The following is a 25,425-nucleotide window of genomic DNA, read 5'->3' as shown; positions in this document are numbered from 1 at the left end:
CGTTGGTTATCATACTTACCCACTCACCTAGCTCCCCTTTATTGCCTTTCTCTCCATCATAACCTTTTGGTCCCTATATAAAAACACACACTCACAAAAATCTGTACAAATACAGTATAGACTTGTGTTTAACATGAAAACCCTTATAGTAAACGCAGGCTCATTCTGAAAACGTACAGCTATATACATTTCAGCAGACCACCAAATACGTCCCAGGAGCTATGATTTTTGCAGTTTTTGTTTTTTTGAGAATCCACAAGAGGCTGCTGTGTATGCTTTTTGAGATCTCAATTTTCACTTGCAAGTGCCATTTGTGCCTGCTGTTCTCTCGTAAACCCAGCAGAGGCCGCTGTCGACTGACTGTTTGGCTGACAGACTCATCGACTGACACACCCTCCTCCTTACCTAAACCCAACCAATTGTATTGATTGACCCACTCACCTACTTCCCTAAACCCAACCAACAATTTTCAAAAGCAATCCAGAAAAAGAAAAGCCTTTGCCTGATTTTTACCATGTTTTCTAATTTTACCACATCCTCACCCTGTTTTTTACTTCTTTATTTAAATTTTTTTGAAATTCTGTTTTTGTTGTACTTGCTTAATAGAATCGTTCTTTGCCAGACTCAAACCCCATCGTTAAGGTTAACTCCTCTTTGCGTCTCAAGTCTGCCGACGTACATGGCGAGCTAAAGAGACAAACTAACAGCGGGAAAGAGTAAGCATAATGCATACGGAGGTAAGAGGTCAGCTGGTAAGCATGAAAAGGAACGCCGTCATACAGCCCAGTAGCGATCGTTTTAAAGAAGAAATGCAGCCATATATACTTCTGGCTACATAATTCACGATCTCCAGAAATGTATGTAGGGCTGCGTTTTTTTAGAATGAGCCTTTGTTGCTTATACTACAGTATATTCCCACAGGTCAGACATACAGTTGTAGTTTTAGTTGAATCTGTGGTCATTGGTGATTTTTAAAATGCATGTCAATGGCTATTGACATTTTGAGATTCAAGAAAATAAATACAGGCAACGCAAAAATCAATACTCATGGCTCCTTGCAATATACTGAATTCTTGTGAAGTGAAATTATCAGTCTTGGTAAGAAAATTAACATTATTTAAAACATAATTATCTTTTATCCACATTCTGAGTGAAAGTATCTACAACAGTTTTTCTTAAACACTCTATTTAAAAACATAATATCTGAAAACTAATTAAGAAAACTCTTGTGTTAACGCAACATAAAAACATGCTTTATGAAAATTAATTGGGTAATCTGGCTTTGCACATAATCTCTTCATTTTTTTCTACACTCGAAAAAATACGTTATTCGTTATCCACTTAAATTCATAAAATTAGTAAGTTAACTTTAATTCCTTCATGTTGTCCCAATACAAATCAATTGTGTTTTTGTAGATTTTTCCTGTTTATGTTTTTATTTGTGAACATTTATGAAACACCAAGGGCCACAATTTCATTAATGTTCTACTGAAAACAAATGCACTTGCATAGCCTGGAGAGTGACTAAATTAAAATAATTTTTGCATTTCTTGTGTGAACTGTAAAACAAATTAATACGCAAACACTTTGAAAAGATGCTACATGAAGTATTTAAATTCCCGTAAGCCTTACATCTTCCCCAGGTGGTCCTGGTGGGCCTGTTTCCCCATCCTTCCCAGCAGTGCCCTCAGGTCCTGCTCTCCCTGGTGGTCCTGGCATTCCAATTGGTCCTATTCTCCCCTAGTCAAACATTTCATACAGTCTCCTTATTATCATTTGATAAATACTAGAGGTCTACATTTTCATATTATACAAATTATTCATATGAACTTTCAAGATTCTTAAGGAATATTCAGGCAAACAAGTGACCTCTTAAAACAGTTTAGACTGAACCATTAGTGCTTTGACAGACAGGTCACGTGACCATGACAAAATGACAGATTTAGTACATCTGAATTCCATTCATACTGCTCGCATTGATACTGTATAGTATGTACTTTTTTAACGACCAAGTAGTACATTTAAATTAAAATGGAGTAACTTAGAAGTAGGCAGTTTCGGACGCAGCCTCTGTGTCGTCCTAATGAAGTTCCTGTCTTCGAGATTGAGGGTTGGCTCCGCCTTCAAACCTCATTCCTAAGGAATACACCTGTCGTTGACTTCTTTGTACCCTTTAAAAACTGTATGGCTGGCAATTTGAGGTGGGGTGCTTCATTTGACTGAACTCTTTTTCTTGTTTTTTTTTTTTATTTATATCGAATTACTTTTGTACATCCAACATCCTACATTACATATTCATCGATGCACATGCCTCTAAAACACCACTGATTGCTGACTGGTACATTTACATATTTTTGCTTTAATTTGTGTCCCAATGCAACCATAACATGTTTCTTGCATTACTTTTTTTTATCATTTTGGCTTTCTTGAGTGTCCCTGTTTTTATTAACTTACGTCCTTGTGTGCCATGGGGCGTAACAAGGTTACGTAAAGGTGCGGGATGCTTTTCTTCTAAAACACAAAAATACAATAATATGCTTGCAGATATTTAAGAAACATGTCAAGTGAACATTCTTGTCTATCTGAAAAACAATGATGAAGTCAGATATTCTGCTTTGAGTAACAGAAAATTTTTCTCTTTTGCTTATTTTAACCCACCCAAGTTTTTCCAATTATATTTCAGCACTTTGGGTTGCCTTGTTGGAAAACCGCATGTTTCATTCATTCATTTATTCATTCATTCATTCATTCATTCAGAAAGGCTCTCAAAGCATGTGTGCGTGACCGAAATGCAACCTCCGGTGGACTGTAGCAAATGAGACGCAAATTCAGAGTTCCACATGAGGCTATGAATTAGCAAAAAATACAATACGTTTAAACATTAGGTGAGCAGGTTACATTCAAACCTTGCATCCTAAAAACACGCTACATGAAAAGATTTGTAGTGATAAGCAATTTGGCTGTTTACACCAGCCGAAACACGACAAAAAAATTAAATACAGCCATTCAGAAGCACAGAATCTGCACTCACTCATGAAATGGTAAGGTTTATAATCTAATTAATACATATTAAACCTCTTTAACAGTTTTAAATGTACATGCTTCATCACTATGTCTTGGTTTTGAGTTACAGTCCTAAATTAATTTTATTTTGAAGATCCGAGGTGTAGGGTCCACCCAGTTGGCCCAATGCCGGTGTCCACTGGTGGATGAAGGTTCACTGCATGTTCGGTCTTTACAGTGCACAATGTTGATTTATATTAACTTTACTCATATCTGACTCCAATTTTAGTATGAGGTGGTTTAGAATATTAATATATTTATCCTCATTTTATCTGACTCCAATTATAAAACATTAAGAAGATTATATCAATATGTAATTTAGATAAATGTTTGAACCGTTTGTCTTCACTAGTAACTATTACATCCGTTCATTCGGGTGCTCATGTCGCTCAGAGAAATCGCCTCGGCCGAAGGCGTCCCTCACGGTCACACTCCGGTCAGTCTTGAATATTAAATAGAGGTAAATTGACTAATACTTTAGATGGCCGCTACCAGCGCGCTCGTTCTAAAATACTTTAGTTAGTCCCGCTTAGATGTACACCTTTGAGTTAAGACAATCATCATTTCTAATTAGAGGTTAGGGCATTAATATAAAAGTACCCGACTACTGGACTCTATAGTAACTTTGGTTTTCACCAAGCCCATGGTTTCCCATATGAACTTAATTTAGAATAATATTACCTTCAAACAAAGGTCGGGTACCCAATCTAGGTTAGTCGTGCAACACCTTGTTGACCTAGACGGAAGTTATCGCCCTTTCCACCTAAGTACACATGAATCAATATCAAGAGTCAGCCGGATCGCTAAAACACAATTAGTGTGCCAATGCTCCATCTCAATTGGATTTTAGTCCGTCTACTGACCTGATGCAAGACGTGCGGAAACAAGGATACAGCGTAATCTACTTGAATTAATAATTACAGAGTGAGCAAAATATGGTCAAACATTACAATTTATTAGTCAGGTAAATGTATTATGCCAATTCAATCAGTCAATTCATAAATGATCAATACAAAACATCAAATTATCAAAGATAAATCCAAGATGCATTCCTGACTTTGTAATATACATAACATGGCGCAAGCCATGTTATGGGCTGATCTGGTTAGGCAGAATCGCCCTGAGCTTTTCTTAGACTTTACCTTAAATAATCCAAGAATTCCCTCAAGGAAGGGGGTGTGTATATAAAAGTCACACCCTTCACAGTGGTTCAAAAGATGCCTGAAGTTATATATTTATTGTTCTGATTATGTCTATTTCTGAGAGAATGAGACCATTGTACCAATCGCACTGAGACATTTCAAATGATATCAAACATGATAGTTAAAGTCAGTTTGGTTAATTTAAAACATTCAAATGACCATATGCGTGAGTTGGGGGGATGAAGCTGAGTTCAGCAATCTCAGATGCAAATGCAGCAGGAACTGGTTTTTCCCGCATTCCCCACTGGTGGGTTGTGAAGTCACCAGTCTCTGTTTTCAGCTCATGTTTTGAATTGTCAAAGATATCAGAATATTTGCAATATTTCAATTCTTACAGAGGTAAACTATAAGCAGCTGCTTTCAGCATATAGCAATAAATGTCTCACATTATTAGCATTTAACACTAAATAAAGCACATGAAGTGTGCGTAAGGTGATTGTTTCTACAAGAAATAGAAGCTATTTCTAATGTATCAATTAGAGGTGTTGGTTAGAACAGAAATTCCTTTTAATATGTAGAATATTCCCTCTTTTGTGTGCCGTTGCTTTTATATAGAACACGACTTAAATCAGTCTTTATCCTCAATCATCAGATTATTTTTTTGGACCTCAATCTAGTAACCTGCTCTTGCGTTTGTTTTGATCCAGGAATGCAATACCTGGTTTAACCATAGGGTGTCAAACATACTGCACCTTTAAAAAGAAAAAAAAATAATAATTCCCTGAAATGGCCTTTTCCTGCATGGACCAATGTGTAACAAAATTGGATAATATTAGCCTATGATTGTATTATGTTACAATGGTTGAAATAACATTTAGAAAATCTTTGAAGTAATCTTTTTTCTTTAAAAAAAGCTTGTGAATATGTGAGAATGCATGGTGAGGCAGGCGGCAGAAGTTCAGATCAATGTCATCTGAATCGCTCTGTTCCCAGGATACCAAAGATTAAACAACAAGTGTGCATGAGTCAAACAGTATGGTTGAGCTTCTGAATCAGTGGAACAATGTGACTCTTGTTGACCCACTAAGGCTGTCAAACATTTACAGACCTGATGTCTGCGCTTGGTTACATCACACTTTTATAAAACTCCACATGGTGTATTTTTTTTGATGTAACAGTGATCTAGCATTTATTTGATGGTTATGTGATGAAAAGAGGAGATACCTACGAGTTTCCCTTGCTCCCCTTTCCTCCCTTGTTTGCCTGAAACTCCAGAAGGGCCCTAAAACAGGTATAAAAATGTGAAAATGTAGAAATATCACATGCAGCATACTACAGTGTTTCTCAACCACGCTCTTGGAGGACCACCAACACTGCATGTATTGGATGTCTCTTTTGTCTGTCGAACACTCATAACAGGTCTTTTAGTATCTGCTAATTAGCTGATGATCTGAATCAGATGTGCTTTGTTAAGGAGACTGGAACATTTGCAGAGCTGGTGGTCCTCCAGGAACGTGGTTGAAAACCACAGGCATATAAGAATTTGACTGGGGTTTGAGAAAAAGAAAAGATATAAAAAGTAATTAAAATATACATCTCTGTTGAAATCATAGGGAGATGATATGCATATCATTTATTTTTTTTACTTACTGGTGGTCCAGCATCTCCCGGTGGTCCCATTGGTCCTGGTAATCCCTTTACTCTCTAAAGACAAATGTTGTATCTCAAACTGTTGAATATAGTATCTTAAATATAGCTGGCAGTGGTAGTTAAATGTTGAATGAATAATAACTCACAGGCCACAGTGACACTAGTTTTTTGTAGAACTTCTTGCTCTGCAAACCAAGTGAAAAACTGAAATAAAAATAAGCATGTATGCCTGCAGGCAGCACTTCAATTTCAGCTGTTCGCATAATCAGTTGTGGGTTTTTTCAGACTAAATGTCAGCAAGATATCAAAATGTAAAATGATTTCAAATGAGCAATATTATAAACGTAGCCTAATATACATTTCTGGAGAGCGTCAAATGATATGTTTGGTATGTTTCTTTGCAGATTTTTTCGCCAATCCACCAGAGGGCGCTGTGTATGCATATTGAGATCTCAGATTTCTCTCGCGAATACCATGCCTGCTATTCTCACATAAATCCACCAGAGGCTACTGTCGACTGACCCATTCTTCACCTTCCTGTGAAGGTGCCGCTTCCTGTGGTCCCTTTTAAAGACAAAATGCAGCTATACGTACTTCTGGCTACATAATTTGCAACCTCCAGAAATGCATATAGGGGTACGTTTTCAGAATAAGCTTATTGCTGTTATGCACCTTAAATGCTTGCCATTCTTCTTCTGATGAGTACCAGACAAAAATAGCAGGCATGCCAGGAGGCCCGATTGGTCCCCTGTACCCTGTCTCACCCGTTCGACCCATCACTCCTGCATAACCCTGTGTCACACACAATTAAGTATTCATTCTTTAGAGCTAAATAATTAAAATGGAAAGATTTTGTTTTTACAAAATAAAATATATTTAGATAAAAAAAAAACATTATAATGTAAATGCAATTAATGTACAATTAATACATACTTTGTCTCCTTTGTCACCCGGTAGGCCTGGTAAACCAGGTATACCTGGATATCCCTAAAATGAGACATGGTTATAATATAATAATATATATTAATAATATAATAATATATATTAATAATATAATATAATATAATATAATATAATATAATATAATATAATATAATATAATATAATATAATATAATATAATATAATATAATATAATATAATATAATATAATATAATCAATCCACTCATCATTTCAATTTTCAAGCAAGTATTAAGTCAAAATCAGAAGATTTGATAAGCTTTGTTAACATCTTTTAGTTAACTCTTCTACCACAGGAGGGCGTAAGTGCTCAACTAATGGCTGCTTTGTCACTACATCACTACAACCATCTCTCTCTCTCTCTCTCTCTCTCTCTCTCTCTCTCATCAGTGATGTACTGCAAAGTATTGCGACACTGCTAAAGCATTCTAGAGTTTGCCTTACCCACATGCAATAAATAAACAACTCAGCAGCGTAACGTACAATAACGTAACACTATAAGTAGTTCACAAATGGTGCATATCATAACTGCTACTCTCTCTTGCTCTCTTCGTTTCTAGCGCTGCCATTATAAAATAATTTCTGTAACCCTGTTCCCCTATTCAGGATGATATTTCTCTCTCAATGTCACTGAATGAGTCAGTTCTTGTTCATAAGCTCCATTCACTAGAGGTAAATGACCCTCCTTCTCCAATGCTCCACACTTAATTGAATAATGCCTCTGCAAACTCAATTTTCTATAAAGGCTAGCAGAGATGACCATGTGGGTGAGAAACACAGGATAGGAGCAAGGAGAAGAGGATTTCTCTTCAATAATCATCTGGTTGTATTGACGCACTGCATTCAAGAGTTATATATGATAGAATCCTAGCAAAAGAGTAATAATTCTCTCTAACCTTCTCTAAAATGCTGCTTTTTGCTCACTTTTAAAAGCAGAATAGAAATGTTACATTGTCAGTGTATTAGTATATAGATATGGCAGACACTAAAAAACAGTTGTGAGGTAAATTTGAGGTGAAGTATCATCACAATGTTATTTCAGCAACCAATATTAATGTGAATATAACAGAAAATGAATGTATTATAAGTGAGATAAGTGTGTTTCATACCCTTGGACCTCTGAGGCCTGATTTACGTAACGGTCCTCCTTGTCTGAGTATGTTTCTGTGCAACTGATTGGCTGAGGGAAAAACATAATAAATGATTGATAAATAAATGAATACATTTAGCAAATCAATTCATTTATATAAGGAATAAATTAGTGAGACTAATTAGCATTGTTTATGTGCTGTTCTTAATAACTACAGTGGAGGAAATAAGTATTAAACATGGCACCATTTTTTTCAGAAAACATATGGCTAAAGGTGCTGCTGACTTGAAATTTTCACTGGATGTTGGTAACAGCCAAAGAAATCCATAAATGCAAAGAAAACTAATTAGTTTCCAAATCAAGTTATATTTATATAATTGCAGGGAAAAAGTATTGAACACAAAACCCAGACAGCAGCTAAAATCTCAAACTTCAGTAGTTTTTCAACAAGCCTCTGGTCTTCATCATTGTACAGTAATATCCGCTGCTTCAGTGCAACATCTACATTTGCAGGATGATGAAGATGAAACCACATTTCAGCAAGACAATGATCCAAAACACAGCAAAGGAAACTCTCAAATGCTTTCAGAGAAAGAAAATCAAGCTGTATACTGGCCCAGCCAATCATCTGACTTGAATCCAATATGAAATACAAAATAAAGCTAAGATTTAATAGATGAGACCCACAGAACCATCAGGATTTGTACACTCTATTAAAGTCTTCGGAAAAATCCTCACTCGTGAGCAATGCATGTGATTTCATTCTCCATATGAGAATCTTTTAGCTGCCATCACCAAAAAAGCCTTTTAGATAAAGTATTAATACATTTCGGTATTTTAACCAAAATCTGGTTCAATTCCATGTCAACAGCTCCATTAGAAATATTATTACTTGGAAAAAACATGACATGTTCAATACTTATTTCCCCACTGTATGAAGAAAAATTATATATAGAAAACTATTAATAATCTGTATATCGATCAAAATAAAAACAATAAAATTGTACAATTAAGCAATTATCATTGTATAAATATTATGTATTATTATTGTATTTATATTTAGGAATAAAATAATGATACTCAGATCAGGAGCCAATACCAAGTACCGATTCCTCGTCGTGGTGATCGGCCAATACTGAGTACTGATTCTGATGCTTCAAGCTTTATTTAACTGTAACATTTCATATAAAGCACATTTTCCCTCTAAGTATGATACTTAAGTGGAGATCTCTCCTTTCCTAAGAGAAATATCCCTTAAACACATCTCGTTTACCATTTAGTGTGTATATGTTATGGTCAGTGGATATGTTATGGTCAGAAGCAGTTTACAGAAAATATTGTATAAAAAAGATAAATAATTTGGTAAGAAAAATGACTAACAATGCAATCTGGAAACATTGCAGATGATTGAAGAATAATGTGCCTCAATGAAGAAAAAGATTGGAGTGCATATTTGATGCATAAGAAGTTAAAATGCCTCTTCCCCTGCTTGTTAACCCATAAATGAACACTTACAATTGGTTCATGTGATTGGCCAGATTAGCGAGTACCGATCATAATAAAATGTGAATATCGTCCGATTTCCAGCTGATAGATCAGAGCATGCCTAGAATAAAGCTTCTATTACTGTGACTAATGTAATTTAATTTTAAAAGTTATTTAAATAGTTTAATTAATTTATGATATCAAAATTATTCTTAATATTACAGTTTTTACTTGTGCTATTACTATTAGGGGAGGCAGGGTGGTTGGTATTCAACCAACATACGCTCATTCTGAAAACATAGCTCCATATACGTTTCTGGAGATCGCGAATTATGAATTATGTAGCCATAAGTATGTATGGCTGCATTTCCTTTTTAAAAGAAACACTACGGAGTGCCATGATGCCGTTTCTTTTTGTGCTCACCAGCTGACGATTTACCCCCGTAGTCAGCTTTGTCGCTGTTAGCAGTTTGTCCAATTGGCTTCGGACGAGGGCTTTTCTTTTTCTGGATTGCTTTTGAAAATTGCTGGTTGGGTTTAGGGAAATGGGTTGGCGGGTCAATCAGTACAATTGGTTGGGTTCAGGGAAGGAGGAGGGTGGGTCAGTTAATCGGTCAGTCAGTCAGTCAGTCAGTCAGTCAGTCAGTCAGTCAGTCAGTCATTCATTGTCAGTCAGTCAGTCAGTCAACAGTGGTTTAAACCGAGAACAGCAGGCACGAACGCACTCTAATGGGATCCAACTCCGGTGGATTCGCAAAAACAAAAATTGCAAAAACAAAAAAAACATTGATCCTGGGACGTATTTGGCACTCTCCAAAAATGTATATAGTGGTACAATTTCAAAATGAGCCTGTGTATGTATTTCACATATGGTTACATATTACATTTATAAAAATCAGGATTTCACAATGAACAAAACTATTAATTAATAATTTATTTTTTATTCTGATGTGCTTTTAAACTTACAGTTAGTCTCTGCTGTAGTATTTACCGCAGTGGAAAGATGTCCCGAACAGGTAGAAATATCCCCCATAAAACAATCATCAGACTCTGATTCTCTGTTCACAGGTGTTTTTTGTTCACTCGTATATCTGAGATCCTCCAGTCTAATCTGTGAAGTTTCGTCTGAATCTTTTATCTCTTGCTCTTTTCGCTCTTCTCCTCTTATCAGAGCACCACTAGTTTTCTCTCCTGCAGTCTTGGGACTTTCAGACTGATGAAAAAGCATTTGCGGAGTAATTGCCACTGGTTGCGTTTGCCCTGTTGTCATGGGTCGACTAGTTGCTCTGATTTCTTTAGTTTCCTCCTGTGACTTTACTTTATCGATTGAGGTGCTGCTCAGGTCTTGAGCTGCTGCAGTGACTGGATACTCAATGGATTTTGTCTGTGATGCATCATCTAAAGTATCGGCTGTGATTCTTCTAGATGTTTCTGTTGGCTTTGTGTTCATTGAAATGCTAATCTCTGTAGTGCTTGAAACCAGTGATGTTGGCAAGGGCTCAGTACTGTCTGCCATTGAATCTGTATTTCTCATGCTCATGGTTCGAGGTTTGCTTCGAGGGTCAAGCTTGTCTGTGGTCTCTGGAAAAACAGGTGATTGAGTCATTTTTGTGGGTTGGACTGTGAGAGATGAAATGAAAATCTTCTTTGCTTTCCTCCCACCTGCTTTCTCTTGGTCAAATCCAGAGGTTTCCGTCCAATCAGATTTCACAGAATCAGCAAGGCACTTCATTTTTTCAGAGCCTGTGTTATGTGATTGTTTCTGAGATTCACATATGAGTGTTTGTGAATCTGGAAATACCATTGGCACACTCATTTCAACAGGTGACAATGGAAATGACATCATATTCTTCTCTAAGTCAGTCTTCTCTGGTTTGGCTTTCTCCTCCATTGGAACAGATTCAAAGACAGCAACATTGGCTCCTTTTTCCAAATCTTCTGCCTTGAAAATTAAGCATAAATATACATATATTATAGTTTATGATTCATGATTTAATTGAACATGACTTATATCAATCCTAAAATCAACACTCGCTTTAAATGTTATCAATTGATTAAATGGGCATTATCAGTGGTTATCAGCTGATACATATGGGCCACTAGGGGCCTTCTGTGCCTACTAGTATCTTTTTATTTATTTTTATTTATGTGTTAATGTGTTTATTAATTATATTTATTTGTTACGTTTTCTAAACTTTTCACAACTCCACAAAGCAAGCCAGACCAGTAACAATAATTTTTTTAAATTAAATTAAATAAAATAAAATAAAATAAAATAAAATATAATTGGACATCTCTAAAAGATGGCAGGAGCCTCATCTCCCATTCAAAAGAAAACAACAACAAAGACGACTGACCAAAGAAAAAACGTAGTCAAATTTATTTGGCATTGACCTTTAAAGCAAACAAAAAAATCTTGCAAAGGTAAAGCCAAAACACCAAACAAAAAAACTGAACTAACCATCGCAAGTTTTTAACTAATTAAAACAAATTAAACAACATTCACTTACCTCCCAACTAACCACAATACACGAGAAAACATTAAAACAAAAAGGCCCCCTTGTCATCACATGTCAGTATATGTCTTTTTATATTGATCTCAATAATAGTCAACACTCAGAGTTAAATTTGATAATATCTCTGAGCAAATGCAACATAAGTTTTTACAAATAAACAAAACAAGCTGGGAGAGAAGAGACTGCCCAAACGATCTTCTAGTCCAGTTTAAATAGACTTCACCAACATGCTGGCAAGCTTGCTGGCTACGCTCATAATGAATCCTGTTGAAAAGACAGCGGACAGAAATGGAGAAACGGATAGTACTTGTTGGACCAAAGTAATTTAATCAATTCATGGTCTCTATAAAAGCAATATTTTTGTTATGATCCCCAGCGATCTAGCGGCTGCAGATCTTTGGTTAACACGCAGATAGTCAAAGAACTACAATTGCATCATTATATGGACTACAGATCCAGTCATGCACCGCTGACACGCGCCTGTTCTGGATTCCGCTGATTGCACACACAGCCAGCCAGAGTATTGTCAAGGACTTTAAAAACAGCATACACACAAGCAATGCGACGTTGTGACATTATGACGCGTTTCCTTTGCCTTGCTGTGTTTTGACCCTCGCTTTGTTTGTTTGTTTGTTTGTTTGTTTACATTGTCTGCTACCTGCCTTTTGACCATCTGCCTGTTTATTGACCACGACTCTGATTGCTCATATACATCTGTTTGTTCCAGTGTTGACCATTCTACTAATAAACCCTGCATTTGTATTCCCACTTCCTTTGTCAGTGTCCCAATCACATTACAATTTTTTTTTTTTTTCCCTTGGGCAGAAAAATTTTGATTTGTATTAAATAGCATTTTTAGTTTCAACCCAAGTCAAAACTATAATCTGAGAAAGAAAATCAAAATTAAGATGTAAAAAATTACTATTTAAGTTTCAGTGCAGGTTAAAGGCATAGATTTAGTGATAGAACATCCAAAACTATGCTGAACATGCTTCTGCATAAATGTAATGTTGCTGTTGTTGTCAGCTTAGTGCTTGTGAAAGAGTCAAAATAGAAGCAGAAACTCCTCAGCAGAACACCATGGCCAGATGTTGTGACATCATATCCTGTTTTTGGGTAATTTAGATGACTCTGGTATATTTCATTTAATTGCATTTATATTTCACTCAAACTGCACCAGAAATCATCTGGAAAAGTATTGAAGACGATCTTTTCAGAAGTCTCAGTCTGTTTGTTTTGGATGGCAGGGTTCAAACCTTTTCAAATAAACCCTAATAAAACAGAGGTTACTCAAACCAAGCCTGTCAAGTGTGAAGAGACACTGCATGCCCTGAGTGACACATTTGTGTCCAAAGTAAACTGTGTTTTATCTGCCTCTAAAGATAGCACACTGATGTCGGCTGATTCATGTCCCCTTAGTAGACAATTCTGGAAAAACACATAAAAATACATTGCTGACCAAACAGATTCAAAGCCATTCTGTCACAGTGATAAACTGATGTTTCACTGATTTCTTCTTTGAGCGCCTGAAGAGTTACATTTCAAGTACACAGACATTGGTTTGCAATTAACTGATAGGATGAGGAGATTTAAAAATCACACTACTTGATGTGCAACATTTGTTAAAAATGTGTAATAGAACAGAACTATAGAACGCTTAAAGAAACAGATTTGTTGAGGACTTTGGTATTTAAATAACGCATGTCTCTACAAGTATATCTTTAAAAAACCTATGAGGCGTCTTCTTTAGATATGTTACCAATTTAAAAGGTCAGTGAGATTTCACCTGAAAGAAATTGAGACTTTTATACAGCAAGCAATCATTAAACTGAACATTTAAATTATAATAATATTTTATAAACACAATAATACTCTTTTACTGTGATCCATCCATCCAGACATCTATCTACACATCCGTCCCTCCGTCCGTCCGACAGTCTATCTATCTATCTATCTATCTATCTATCTATCTATCTATCTATCTATCTATCTATCTATCTATCTATCTATCTATCTATCTATCTATCTATCTATCTATCTATCTATCTATCTATCTATCTATCTATCTATCTATCTATCTATCTATCTATCTATCTATCTGTCTGTCTGTCTGTCTGTCTGTCTGTCTGTCTGTCTGTCTGTCTGTCTGTCTGTCTATCTATCTATCCATCCAGACATCTATCTAGACATCCGTCCGTCCGTCCGTCCGTCCGTCCGTCCGTCCGTCCGTCCGTCCGTCCGTCCGTCCGTCTGTCTGTCTGTCTGTCTGTCTGTCTGTCTATCTATCTATCTATCTATCTATCTATCTATCTATCTATCTATCTATCTATCTATCTATCTATCTATCTATCTCTATCTATCTATCTATCTCTCTGTCTGTCTGTCTGTCTGTCTGTCTGTCTGTCTGTCTATTTATCTATCTATCCATCCAGACATCTATCTAGACATCCGTCCGTCCATCCGACCGTCTATCTATCTATCTATCTATCTATCTATCTATCTATCTATCTATCTATCTATCTATCTATCTCTCTGTCTGTCTGTCTGTCTGTCTGTCTGTCTGTCTGTCTATTTATCTATCTATCCATCCAGACATCTATCTAGACATCCGTCCGTCCATCCGACCGTCTATCTATCTATCTATCTATCTATCTATCTATCTATCTATCTATCTATCTATCTATCTATCTATCTATCTATCTATCTATCTATCTATCTATCTATCTATCTATCTATCTATCTATCCAGACATCTATCTAGACATCCGTCCGTCCGTCCGTCCGTCCGTCCGTCCGTCCGTCCGTCTATCTATCTATCTATCTATCTATCTATCTATCTATCTATCTATCTATCTATCTATCTATCTATCTATCTATCTATCTATCTATCTATCTATCTATCTATCTATCTATCTATCTATCTATCTATCTATCTATCTATCCAAACATCTATCTATCTATTCATCCATCCATCCAAACATCTATCTAGACGTCCGTTCGTCTGTCCGTCCGTCCGTCCATCCATTCGTCCGCCCGTCTGTCTGTCTGTCTGTCTGTCTGTCAATCTATTTATCCATCCATCCAAACATCTATCTAGACATCCGTCCATCCGTCCATCCGACCATCTGTCTATCTATCTATCTATCTATCTATCTATCTATCTATCTATCTATCTATCTATCTATCTATCTATCTATCTATCTATCTATCTATCTATCTATCTATCTATCTATCTATCTATCTATCTATCTATCTATCTATCTATCTGTCTTTCTGTCTGTCTGTCTGTCTGTCTGTCTGTCTGTCTGTCTGTCTGTCTGTCTGTCTGTCTGTCTGTCTGTCTATCTATCTATCTATCTACAGTAGCTACACCCGCTTTAATTGAGTTTGGGGTTTGTCTATATTTGACCCAGTTTTATTTTATTTACTTTATATACTAGATTTGTCTACAAATACCACTTTCAGTACTTTGTCTACCACTGATTATTTCGTCAAAAGAGACCTTGGGTAAAGATAGTTAAAAAAAAAAAGGGAACGAAATTTTTATATAAACTTTATTTTACCTGTGACTCCTGAGCACAGGGAGATTCATGATCAGCACAGTTGAGGTCATCACTTGGGTCACAGATTATTAAACTAATTTGCTGCATAATTCCCTGCAAAACATGAAAAACATCTCTAGTTGGCAAAAAAATGATCAGTCTGATATGGGAAAACAGAGGCACACATCTCTGAAAATTATTATGTGGATCCTCAGGAGAAACATCTCAAATACTCAGTACAGAGCAAAATACGTATGATGAGCACAATAAAAACCTACAAATGCTGAAATCAATTATGTTTACTGCAGCAATACACAATGACTATCAAATCGATACATTAGTGCTTGTGAGAATGATTCATAATATGTCTCTAGTTCAAAATCGTCTATAGTTTTAAAAGCAAAGAATTAAAAATATTAGTTCAGTACTGTTGTTATTATATTTTTTATTACAGTTTTGCTCAGTGGCTTTGGTGCATTTCTCACATCACAATTTACATTTGCACAAAAGTTAATGCATTTCTCAAAACAATTAGTCATTTGTGCACATCATATTTCTAAAAAAAAAAATAAGTAAACTGTCATAGTGAAAAAGGACAAACCCATTTGACTATCTTGTTCATAAACAATGGTGTCAGGACTCTTTATCTTGATCACACTGACACATTCATTGACATCAATACTTGCTTTTGAGGAATGAACTGTCCATTTTGAGCAAGTAACGCTTTGGCAGGTTATCAATTAGGTTTTGCAGCTTGTGCTAATTGTTTTGAGAAATGCATTAACTGTAAATGTGAATAGTGTTGTGAGAAATACACCAAAGCCACTGAGAAAAACTGTAGTTGTAGTCTTTTGCTCAAAATCCGTAGTTCATCTATCAAAACTAAAATTTCAGTGTCAATGAATGTGTCAGTGCCATCACAATGACAAATCCTTGTCATTGTGTATGGATAAGACAATCAAATTACTTAGTCATGTTGTCAATATAACTGTGTTCTGGAGAGGTGTTCTGATGTAAACTATGGCTTTTTTTTTTGCTGTTTTTTTTTTGTAATTTGTTGACAGATCATGGCATTGTGATTCAGAAAGGGAAAGACAGCACTGCATAGCACAAAGAAAAACAAAACAAAAGCAGAAATGTGAACATACGCCAATCTGCTTTAAAATGCACCTCAATTAGAAAAAGTCAAGAATCACCTAAGGGAAATTTACCCATTCTAGACAGATTTAAAAAAAAGTCTAATGGAAATGTATAGAAAAATGTATTAAGACAAAATATTATGACAGACATTTTGCATGTAAAGACTTATGCTATGAACAAGATCTTAAATGTTGTGGGGGGTGAGACTATTCAACATAGACCAAAATAATACATTTTGATCAGCATTCATTCATTTTATTAATCTGGAGTTGCCACAGCGGAATGAACCGCCAACTTATCCATGTTTTACGTAGCAGATGCCCTTCTAGCTGCAACCCATGAGTGGGAAACCTCCATACACACTCATTCACACACATACACTACTGGAAATTTAGCGTACCTAATTCACCTATAACTCATGTCTTTGGACATCTTATTAATTATTATAAAATATTTTACAGTTCAACACTATAATAGTTATATTTAATCACTTTAATATTAATGTATTATGGATGATATTTAATGGAAAATAATTCCAATGCATAATAACATCTAATTTAATTAAGATTAGATGCAGTTGTTCAGAATTATGACCTTTCCAGTGATTTATTATTTTTTTCTTTCTCAAATATTTTTCACAGTATTTCCTATGGTATTTTTTCTTCTGGAAAAAGTCTTATTTGTATAATTTCTGCCAGGATTAAAAAAAAAAACATAAAGTAAATATTATTTCCAAGACAATTGGAATTTATCCAATTGACTACTGTTACAATGACTTGACTAATTACCTAAGTAACCTAAAGAACCTTTAATTCGCACTTTAAGCTGAATACTAGTATCTTGAAAAATATCTACTTCCAGTACTGGGTTGCAACTGGAAGGACATCCACTGGGAAAAACATGCTGGATAAGTTTTCGGTTCATTCCGCTCATTAATAAAGGGACTAACTTGAAAAGAAAATGAATGAAATGAATGAAACATATCTAGTCAAATATTATTTACTGTCATCATGGCAAAGATAAAAGAAATCAGTTATTAGAAATTAGTTATTAAAACTATAATGTTTAGAAATGTGTTGAAAACAATCTTCTCTTCGTTAAACAGAAATTGGAGAAAAAAATATAGGGGGACTAATAATTCTGACTTCAACTGTACATGGCAGGTAGAAAATGTTAAAATACATAAGTCAGATGTGGCTGAATGTTAATTTTAGAGTCTAATCATTTTATGCTCATTTATCAGCAACAATATGTGAGACTCATCCACAGTTGCCATGACAATATCTCACGGCCTTGTTATGAAAGCCCAGATGTGAAAATAATCTATTATTTTTCCATCCTCTGTAAGACTTTGAGATATGTACTGCAAACATGTACACTTTCCCCCAATACTGACTGGATGTTTGGCATTATTTAATGGCACGGGTCTACACACGGCTGAAACCATGTAATTAGTTGGGAATATATTTTATCTGTCAACTCAGTTTATTGAAGCTTAAAGTTAGCATAGAGTATGGGAATTTCCTTCGCTTTTCAAGGGGCTTTCTGTTTTTTTTTCACTCGGCTTTTTCCTTCAGCTTAGTCCCTTTATTTATCAGGGTCACCCACCACCAGGGTGTGAATTGTACATCGATGAATGGGGGGATTTATGTTTATATAAATGAAAAAACAAAACAGAGATCCATCTGTACATCCATCTGTCTGGACATCCATCCATCCATCCATCCATCCATCCATCCATCCATCCATCCATCCATCCATCCATCCATCCTTTAACTCTTAATTTTACTTTAACTCAAACTATTAATTCCCTGCTTATTAATAGTTAAAAAGGTAGTAGTTGAGTATACTGTAGGTATTAGGGATGAAGAATAAGATCATACTTTATAAGTTCTAATGAACAGTTAATATCTTAATAACAGACAGGTAATAAGCCATTAGTTTACAGATTGAATCGTAACAAACTAAAGTTTTACTGTATTTTTTTAATTGCGATGTGATAACAACATACTCTAAATTCTAAAGCTCTATGTAAAAACCTTTCATTCTAAAATTTAAAAAAAAAAAAAAATCAACCCAGACGTATTCTGATTACATACCCCTACATACTGTACATTTCTGGAGAGAGCAAAATACGTCCCAGGAGCTAAATCTTTTTGTAGTTTAGGTTTTCGCGAATCCACTAAAGGTCACTGTGTATGCTTTCTCATAACTCAAATTTCTCTCGTGAGTGCCATTCGACCCTGCTCTTCTCACGTAAATCCACCAGAGGCCGCTGTCGACTGACTGACCAACCAACCGATAGCCCCACCCGCTCACTTCCCTAAAGCCAACCAATAGTGTTTTAAAAAGCACCGAATGCCCCCCCCCCCCCCTCCATAAACCAAACCGACTGTCTTTTAAAAAGCAATCCAGAAAAAGCCCCCGGATTTTTACAACGTTTTCAGATTTTACCAGATTCTTAGCCTGTTATTTACTTGTTTATTTTATTTTATATTTTCTTTATTGTTTGTTTTTGTCTTACTCAAACCCCACTGTTGCGGTCAACTCTGCTCTGCATCTCAGGTCCACCAACGTACATGTCAAGCTACCAGACAAACTGGTAACAGCAAAAAACCCATTCATACGGATGGTCAGCTGGTCAGCTGGTAAGCGAGAACAGGAACAGTGTCATATCGGCTCGTAGCATTCATTTTAAAGATGAAATGCAGTTAAACGTAGCTCTGGCTACATAATTGGTGATCTCCAGGTATTTGGGCTACATTTTTAGAATGAGCCTATGTTGAAAAAAATAAAATAATATATGTTCAGAATTTCTTGCTAGGCAGGTATGCAAACTGAACAAGAATGTGTCATTTCATTTTTAAATATAACATTTTAGAAAATTTGTAAAACACAAAAAAGCGACCATTCAACTGAGGAAGTAAAGTGATAACTAGGAGTTAATTTTATTCACTGGCAGTGCCTTGCCTTAATAGTAGAAGTACAGTCTTAATCAAGGCAGTGTTAGAGCGCTTTCTCTCAAGTGGCCATTGAGCTGAAGGCAGTGCTTTGACTAAATGAGAGCCTGTGTTTGTCTTTCTCACGTGGGCTCCAGAACTCTCTGAACTTCACTTTTCTTTTCATACAGCTGCTGCTGTTTGTTGAGGCTGCCGCTGCTGGTTTGCATTGCAAAGAGAATTAGCTGTTTTGTGTTAATGGCCAGACCGGCATTAAACCTGGACTGTGATTATGGCAGCGGTGGTTGTCAGGGGCAACAGTCACACAAGAAAGAGAGTCACCTTCCTCATAAACCAACGAGACTGACATGGCTTTACATTCTCAGTATACTTCAGGGTGACAAATAACATTTACATTCTTTCTAACATTAATTGCACTGCTACAAAAGAAAGTATTCACATTTACAGTGGGGAAAATAAGTATTGTTTTCTTTCCAGAGAATAATATTCCTGAAGGAGCTGTTGACATGGAATTAAACCAGATTTTGGTAAAGAGCCAAACAATACAAATATAAAAGTAAAAAAAGGAAAAATCTAATAAATGAGTGATGTGTAGTAACAATAAATTGACACAAAAAGAAAGTACTACTGGAATTAACAACAAAGGAAAAAATAGGGTGGGGAGAGTTTAGCTGATGCGGTTAACACAGTTAAGTCTGAACATCGTACTGTGTGGATTTAAAAAAAAAAAGAGAAATAGTGTGATTTATAGGTGTAAATGCTTTAGTACCCTGAGAAGTCTCAGTGGCGCAGCTCGTAAAACACATGTCAACATGTTTTGACACGTTCAAGCATGAACTCGGTTCAAATCCAGCAACCCCCCCCCCCCCCCCGCTACATATCAGATTTTGCCTACTATTTATCACGATAAAGACAAGTAGGAATCATAAATAAGTCTGTGCATCATATTTTATTTGCACATTTATTGAACGGAAATGTTTCTGATTCACGCATGCAAATGCATCTTCAAATGGCACCTTTATAGCAATGTGCGTGCAGTAGATCGCTCCCATTACATTGGGAAAACAGGCGACTGCTGCAAATTGCGCTTTAATGTTTGGCGGGCCAACTGAATGGTATGGAAACCTTATATATCTGCTGGATAAACCTGTCTCATACAGCTGCCATTGCACGGCTCAAAGACACTATGTAGAGTGCAATTTAACACAACTGCCTCTAGGAGTCGCGAATGGAAATAAAACAGACACGCACAAAAAATATGCGTACGCCAGCTATAAAGCTGGCGTGGAGCTGCCCACATTCCCACGTTCATTTCATCCCTAGTAAATCCAAACGTGAGCGATTCTGAGCATGAAACCTGATGTACACAAAGTTTTTGTGCGTACGCAGCGCTGCTACATGGAGCCCCTGGTCTCTGATCTAACACACAGAATACACACTGCGCTCAAACCACATCAAAATACAGATAGAGGGAATCATTCACCTGTGCTTGTCCAGACTGGAGACCTAAAACCAGTTCTCATTATAATATAGTAATGGATAAATTAATTAAACTGTAATCAGCATAAACCGAGCAACGATAATGTAAGCATTTTCGGTCACACTTTATATTCAGGTACAATTCTCACTATCGCAAATCATTAACAATGATTTTTGCCTCAATAAACCCAATAAACTAATAAAATAAATCAAGATAGGCTCCTTCTAAAAACGTAGCCCTATATACATTTCTAGAGATCGCAAATTATGCAGCCAATCTGGGTCACTGGGTCAATCTGTGCTTTTTAAAATACTATTGGTTGGGTTTAGGGAAGGAGGAGGGTGGGTCAGTTGATCAGTCAGTCAGTCAGTCATTCAGTCAGTCAACCAGTCAACAGCGACCTCTGGTGGATTTATGTGAGAACAGCAGAAGAGAATTTGAGTATTCTCGAGAGAGAATTTGAGATATGAAAAAGCATACACAGCGGCTGGATTAGCAAAAACTGCAAAAAAAGTACACTCTGGGACATATTTGGCAGTCTCCAGAAATGTATACAGTGGTACATTTTTAGAATGAGCCTGGGTTGAAATAAATAAACCTCAATAAACTCAAATGTATTTGATGCATATTAATAGTTATTAAGGTAGACATTACATATGTTTAGGTATTGAGTAAGTTTGAGTAGGGATGTACAATAAGATTATGCACAAAATAATTCTAATAAACTGCCATTTTAGTAAAAATTTACGATCTTAATAATAAGATACTATAATTAAAAGTAAGAATCGGCCCTAAAACTAAAGTGTTAATAAAGTATGTGCACAGTTACTGCAGTTAACAAAAAATAAATAAATAAGTAACTGAAATAACAGAAAACAGAGTAGTATGTTTTCAAAAAGCAGTTGTTTACTGAATGTTTAAAATTGAACCCAAAACATTTAACCCAACCCAAGAGGGTTAAGTAATGTAAATACCAGAAAAACGGCTTCTACGGATTTTGGTAAAAACCATGCTTAAGCAGGTAAAAATTTATCTTCTGTAAATGTTGTGACTTAAAAAAGAGAAAAAAAGTTGAATCTGCACCAAAATTAAAGACAAAAAACAAAAACAAACAAAAAAGAACTGTCAATTAAACTTAAACAACAAGCAATTAAAAATGCTTTTTTAATACCAAAAATGGTAAAAGAGCATTTGTGCTGGTACAAGCTCTTAGTAAATCTGGCTCCAAGAGTCTGTATTGTAATGCTTAGACTAAAACAACAAGTGCTACCAATAAAATATATATAATTGTAGTTGTTAATCAGGGTAAGAGAAACACTTACTATGCAGCAGAGAAGTTTGAACAGTGGTACCAAATCCTGCATTGCTTTCAGAGTGAGACAGCCTGGATGGTCCGTGAGCACTTCAGGAGCAGGTATGGTCAGTTTTGGACTCTTTAAGGACACTAAAACAGAGGTGTACTTGGAAAGTGGCCAAAGATGGGCTGTACCATACCATACAAACTCTCTATGACAGCTCAGTGCAAAGCAATGCAGACCTCACTACTGCAACTACACTGTAAAAAGTAAAGGTTCCTGGAGGCACTTTTTGGGGTTCTTCACATTGCAAGGGTGGCGGAACCCTCTAAAGAACCTCTGGGCACCATTTCAAAAGGAGCAGTTCTCTGAGGAACTTCAAACTAACTAACTAACTAACTAACTAACTAACTAACTAACTAACTAACTAACTAACTAACTAACTAACTAACTAACTAACTAACTAACTAACTAACTAACTAACTAACTAACTATCTATCTATCTATCTATCTATCTATCTATCTATCTATCTATCTATCTATCTATCTATCTATCTATCTATCTATCTATCTAGACATGCATCCATCCATCTGTCCATCCATCCATCTATTTATCTAGACATCCATCTATCCATCCATCCATCCATCTAGATATCCACCAATCCATCCATCCATCCATCTAGATATCTATCCATCTATCCATCTATCTATCTATCTATCTATCTATCTATCTATCTATCTATCTATCTATCTATCTATCTATCTATCTATCTATCTATCTATCTATCTATCTATCTATCTATCTATCTATCTATCTATCTATCTATCTATCTATCTATCTATCTATCTAGACATGCATCCATCCATCTGTCCATCCATCTATTTATCTAGACATCCATCTATCCATCCATCCATCCATCTAGATATCCACCAATCCATCCATCCATCCATCTAGATATCTATCCATCTATCCATCTAAACATCCATCCATCCATCTAGACATTCACCCATCTATCTAGACTTCCATGCATCCATCCATCCATCTAGACATCAATATATCTATCTAGGCATCCATCAATCTATCCATCCATCCATCCATCCATCCATCCATCCATCCATCTATCCATCCATCTAGAGATCCATCCATCCGTCTGTCCATCCATCCATCAAGACATCCATGTATCCATCTATCTGTCTAGACTTCCATCCATCCACCCTTCCATCTAGACATCCATCCATCCATTCATCCATCTAGACCTCCATCCATCTATCTAGACCTTTATCCATCTATCTGTCTAGACATCCATCCATCCATTTAGACACCCATCCATCAATCTAGACCTCTATCCATCTGTCTGTCTAGACATCCACCCATCCATCATTCATCCATCTAGACATCCATCCATCTATCTAGACATCTACCCATCTATCTATCTAGATATCCATCCATCCATCTATCTAGATATCCATGCATCCAAACATCTAGACATCCACCTATCTAGATAGACATCCATGCATCCATCCATCCATCTAGACATCAATATATCTATCTAGACATCCATCCATTCATCCATTTAGACATCTATCCATCCAGACATCCATCCATCCATCCCTTTGTCCGTCCATCCATCCATCCATCCATCCATCCATCCATCCATCTACCAGTCTGCCTGTCCATCCATCCGTTTGTCAATCTATCATCTATCTGGCCATCCATCCATCCATCCATCCATTCATCTTTTTTACCTATCCATCTGCTTGTCAGTTTATCCCACCACTTCAGTTTCATATATATTATTATTCAGTTCTGTTAGATCTAAAGCATGAGGCCATAAGCTCACAGTTCTCCACAGTGACTCATATTCACAGCAAGAGCAGTCGAAAAGCTCTCTCCTCATCACTATAGCGCTCTTTCCTAAGCATATGTGAGCGTGTCTGTTCGGTTCACACTGTGACTCGGGTGAGGAATGTGACAAGGTGTTTAGAGGAGTGTGTAACTTACAGTAAAAGGGTGTGATCATGGCTGCCTGGTCCTCCCAGAGGTATGAGAGTCTATTAGATGATAATCTCCGCTCTGTAATAATCAGTTTGGTCCTGCGCAAATGTGACACCACTGAAAACATGAACACAAATATGTGGTGTAAAAGCTCTTTCATGCCACTAGAGAAATAACATTTCAATTAATGTCACTTTACAGCCTAGTCAGTTTAGCTGTGGCAAAAATTCTGTTTTAAATGAACTGCCCAGTGAGAGATTTCAATTAAAATGCTATTTTAATGAACACCATCATGCAAGTGTGATTTTAGGTGGGCTCTAACAACAAAATCAAAACGAAAGTCATGTAATGGTATGAAAATACGTGCAATAAATTGTGACAGCATTCAAACCAGTATCAAACAAAAGTCGTAATACTGTCAAACTGGTGCAACTAAATATAGAAGAGCATTTTGAAAAAGGTCAATTGCTTTGGCTCAATTGTTTATAGAATTTTTTTTTTCAAAACAATAAGTTTAGATCTCTGAACAATTAGCTTATTTCTCACTTTAGATGGGCATTTGTTATTGATTTAAGCAAATTGGAAATGCTTTGGTGGATGTGTGCAAACTGCAAGTACAAATTTCTGTAGTTTGGACAAAAACTAAAAGCATATGGATTGTTGATCAAAATAATGAGCCGATTCTCATTTAAACTGTTAAACTTCTCATAACTTCTCAATCATTTTTCATTGTGTAAGTCATCACACTCAAAACCATCTATTCAGTTATCAAACATTTGTATACACACGTTCACACTATAAATATCTGATATTGACATTGTTTATAATGTCTGTCAAATTGGTAAATGACCAATAATTGCAATACAATTTGAATCAACAATTTAACCAATCAGTTCTGGGAGCATATATACAGTAGTACTGCAGTCAACGTTTGAGGTGGATCAAAATGTTTCATCAAAGATGTCCAAAAACTATTCTGCAACACCCACTCTTGTCTTATAGTAAGACAACTTTGATTTACTTCAATACTGTATATGTAGATACAATCACAATCACTACCCTTTTCCCTGAACTGCAGAATCATGCTTGTGGAAGAGCACATGGAAG

At 36.1% G+C, this 25,425-nt stretch overlaps 1 protein-coding gene across 1 annotated transcript in view; it reads right to left on the bottom strand.

Annotated features, from left to right (window-relative positions):
* The window catches only part of si:dkey-21p1.3, a 46,798-nt gene extending 24,344 nt beyond the window's left edge, over positions 1-22,454 (bottom strand). Inside the window, exons 1-11 of the mRNA XM_021478389.3 lie at positions 22,350-22,454; positions 15,469-15,561; positions 10,357-11,332; positions 7,925-7,995; positions 6,789-6,842; positions 6,528-6,647; positions 6,002-6,040; positions 5,856-5,909; positions 5,434-5,487; positions 1,633-1,740; positions 20-73 (exon numbers count right to left, since the gene is read on the bottom strand). Coding sequence (XP_021334064.3) covers positions 20-73; positions 1,633-1,740; positions 5,434-5,487; positions 5,856-5,909; positions 6,002-6,040; positions 6,528-6,647; positions 6,789-6,842; positions 7,925-7,995; positions 10,357-11,332; positions 15,469-15,561; positions 22,350-22,391 — 1,665 coding nt within the window. The 5' untranslated portion in view covers positions 22,392-22,454. The remainder of the gene's footprint in view (positions 1-19; positions 74-1,632; positions 1,741-5,433; positions 5,488-5,855; positions 5,910-6,001; positions 6,041-6,527; positions 6,648-6,788; positions 6,843-7,924; positions 7,996-10,356; positions 11,333-15,468; positions 15,562-22,349) is intronic.
* Positions 22,455-25,425: the final 2,971 nt, after the last annotated feature.

This window comes from Danio rerio, chromosome 8, assembly GCF_049306965.1.
Source record: "Danio rerio strain Tuebingen ecotype United States chromosome 8, GRCz12tu, whole genome shotgun sequence".
Lineage (NCBI taxonomy): Eukaryota > Metazoa > Chordata > Actinopteri > Cypriniformes > Danionidae > Danio > Danio rerio.
Note: the sequence above shows the minus strand (reverse complement) of the source record. Positions and strands in the feature narration are given on the sequence as shown.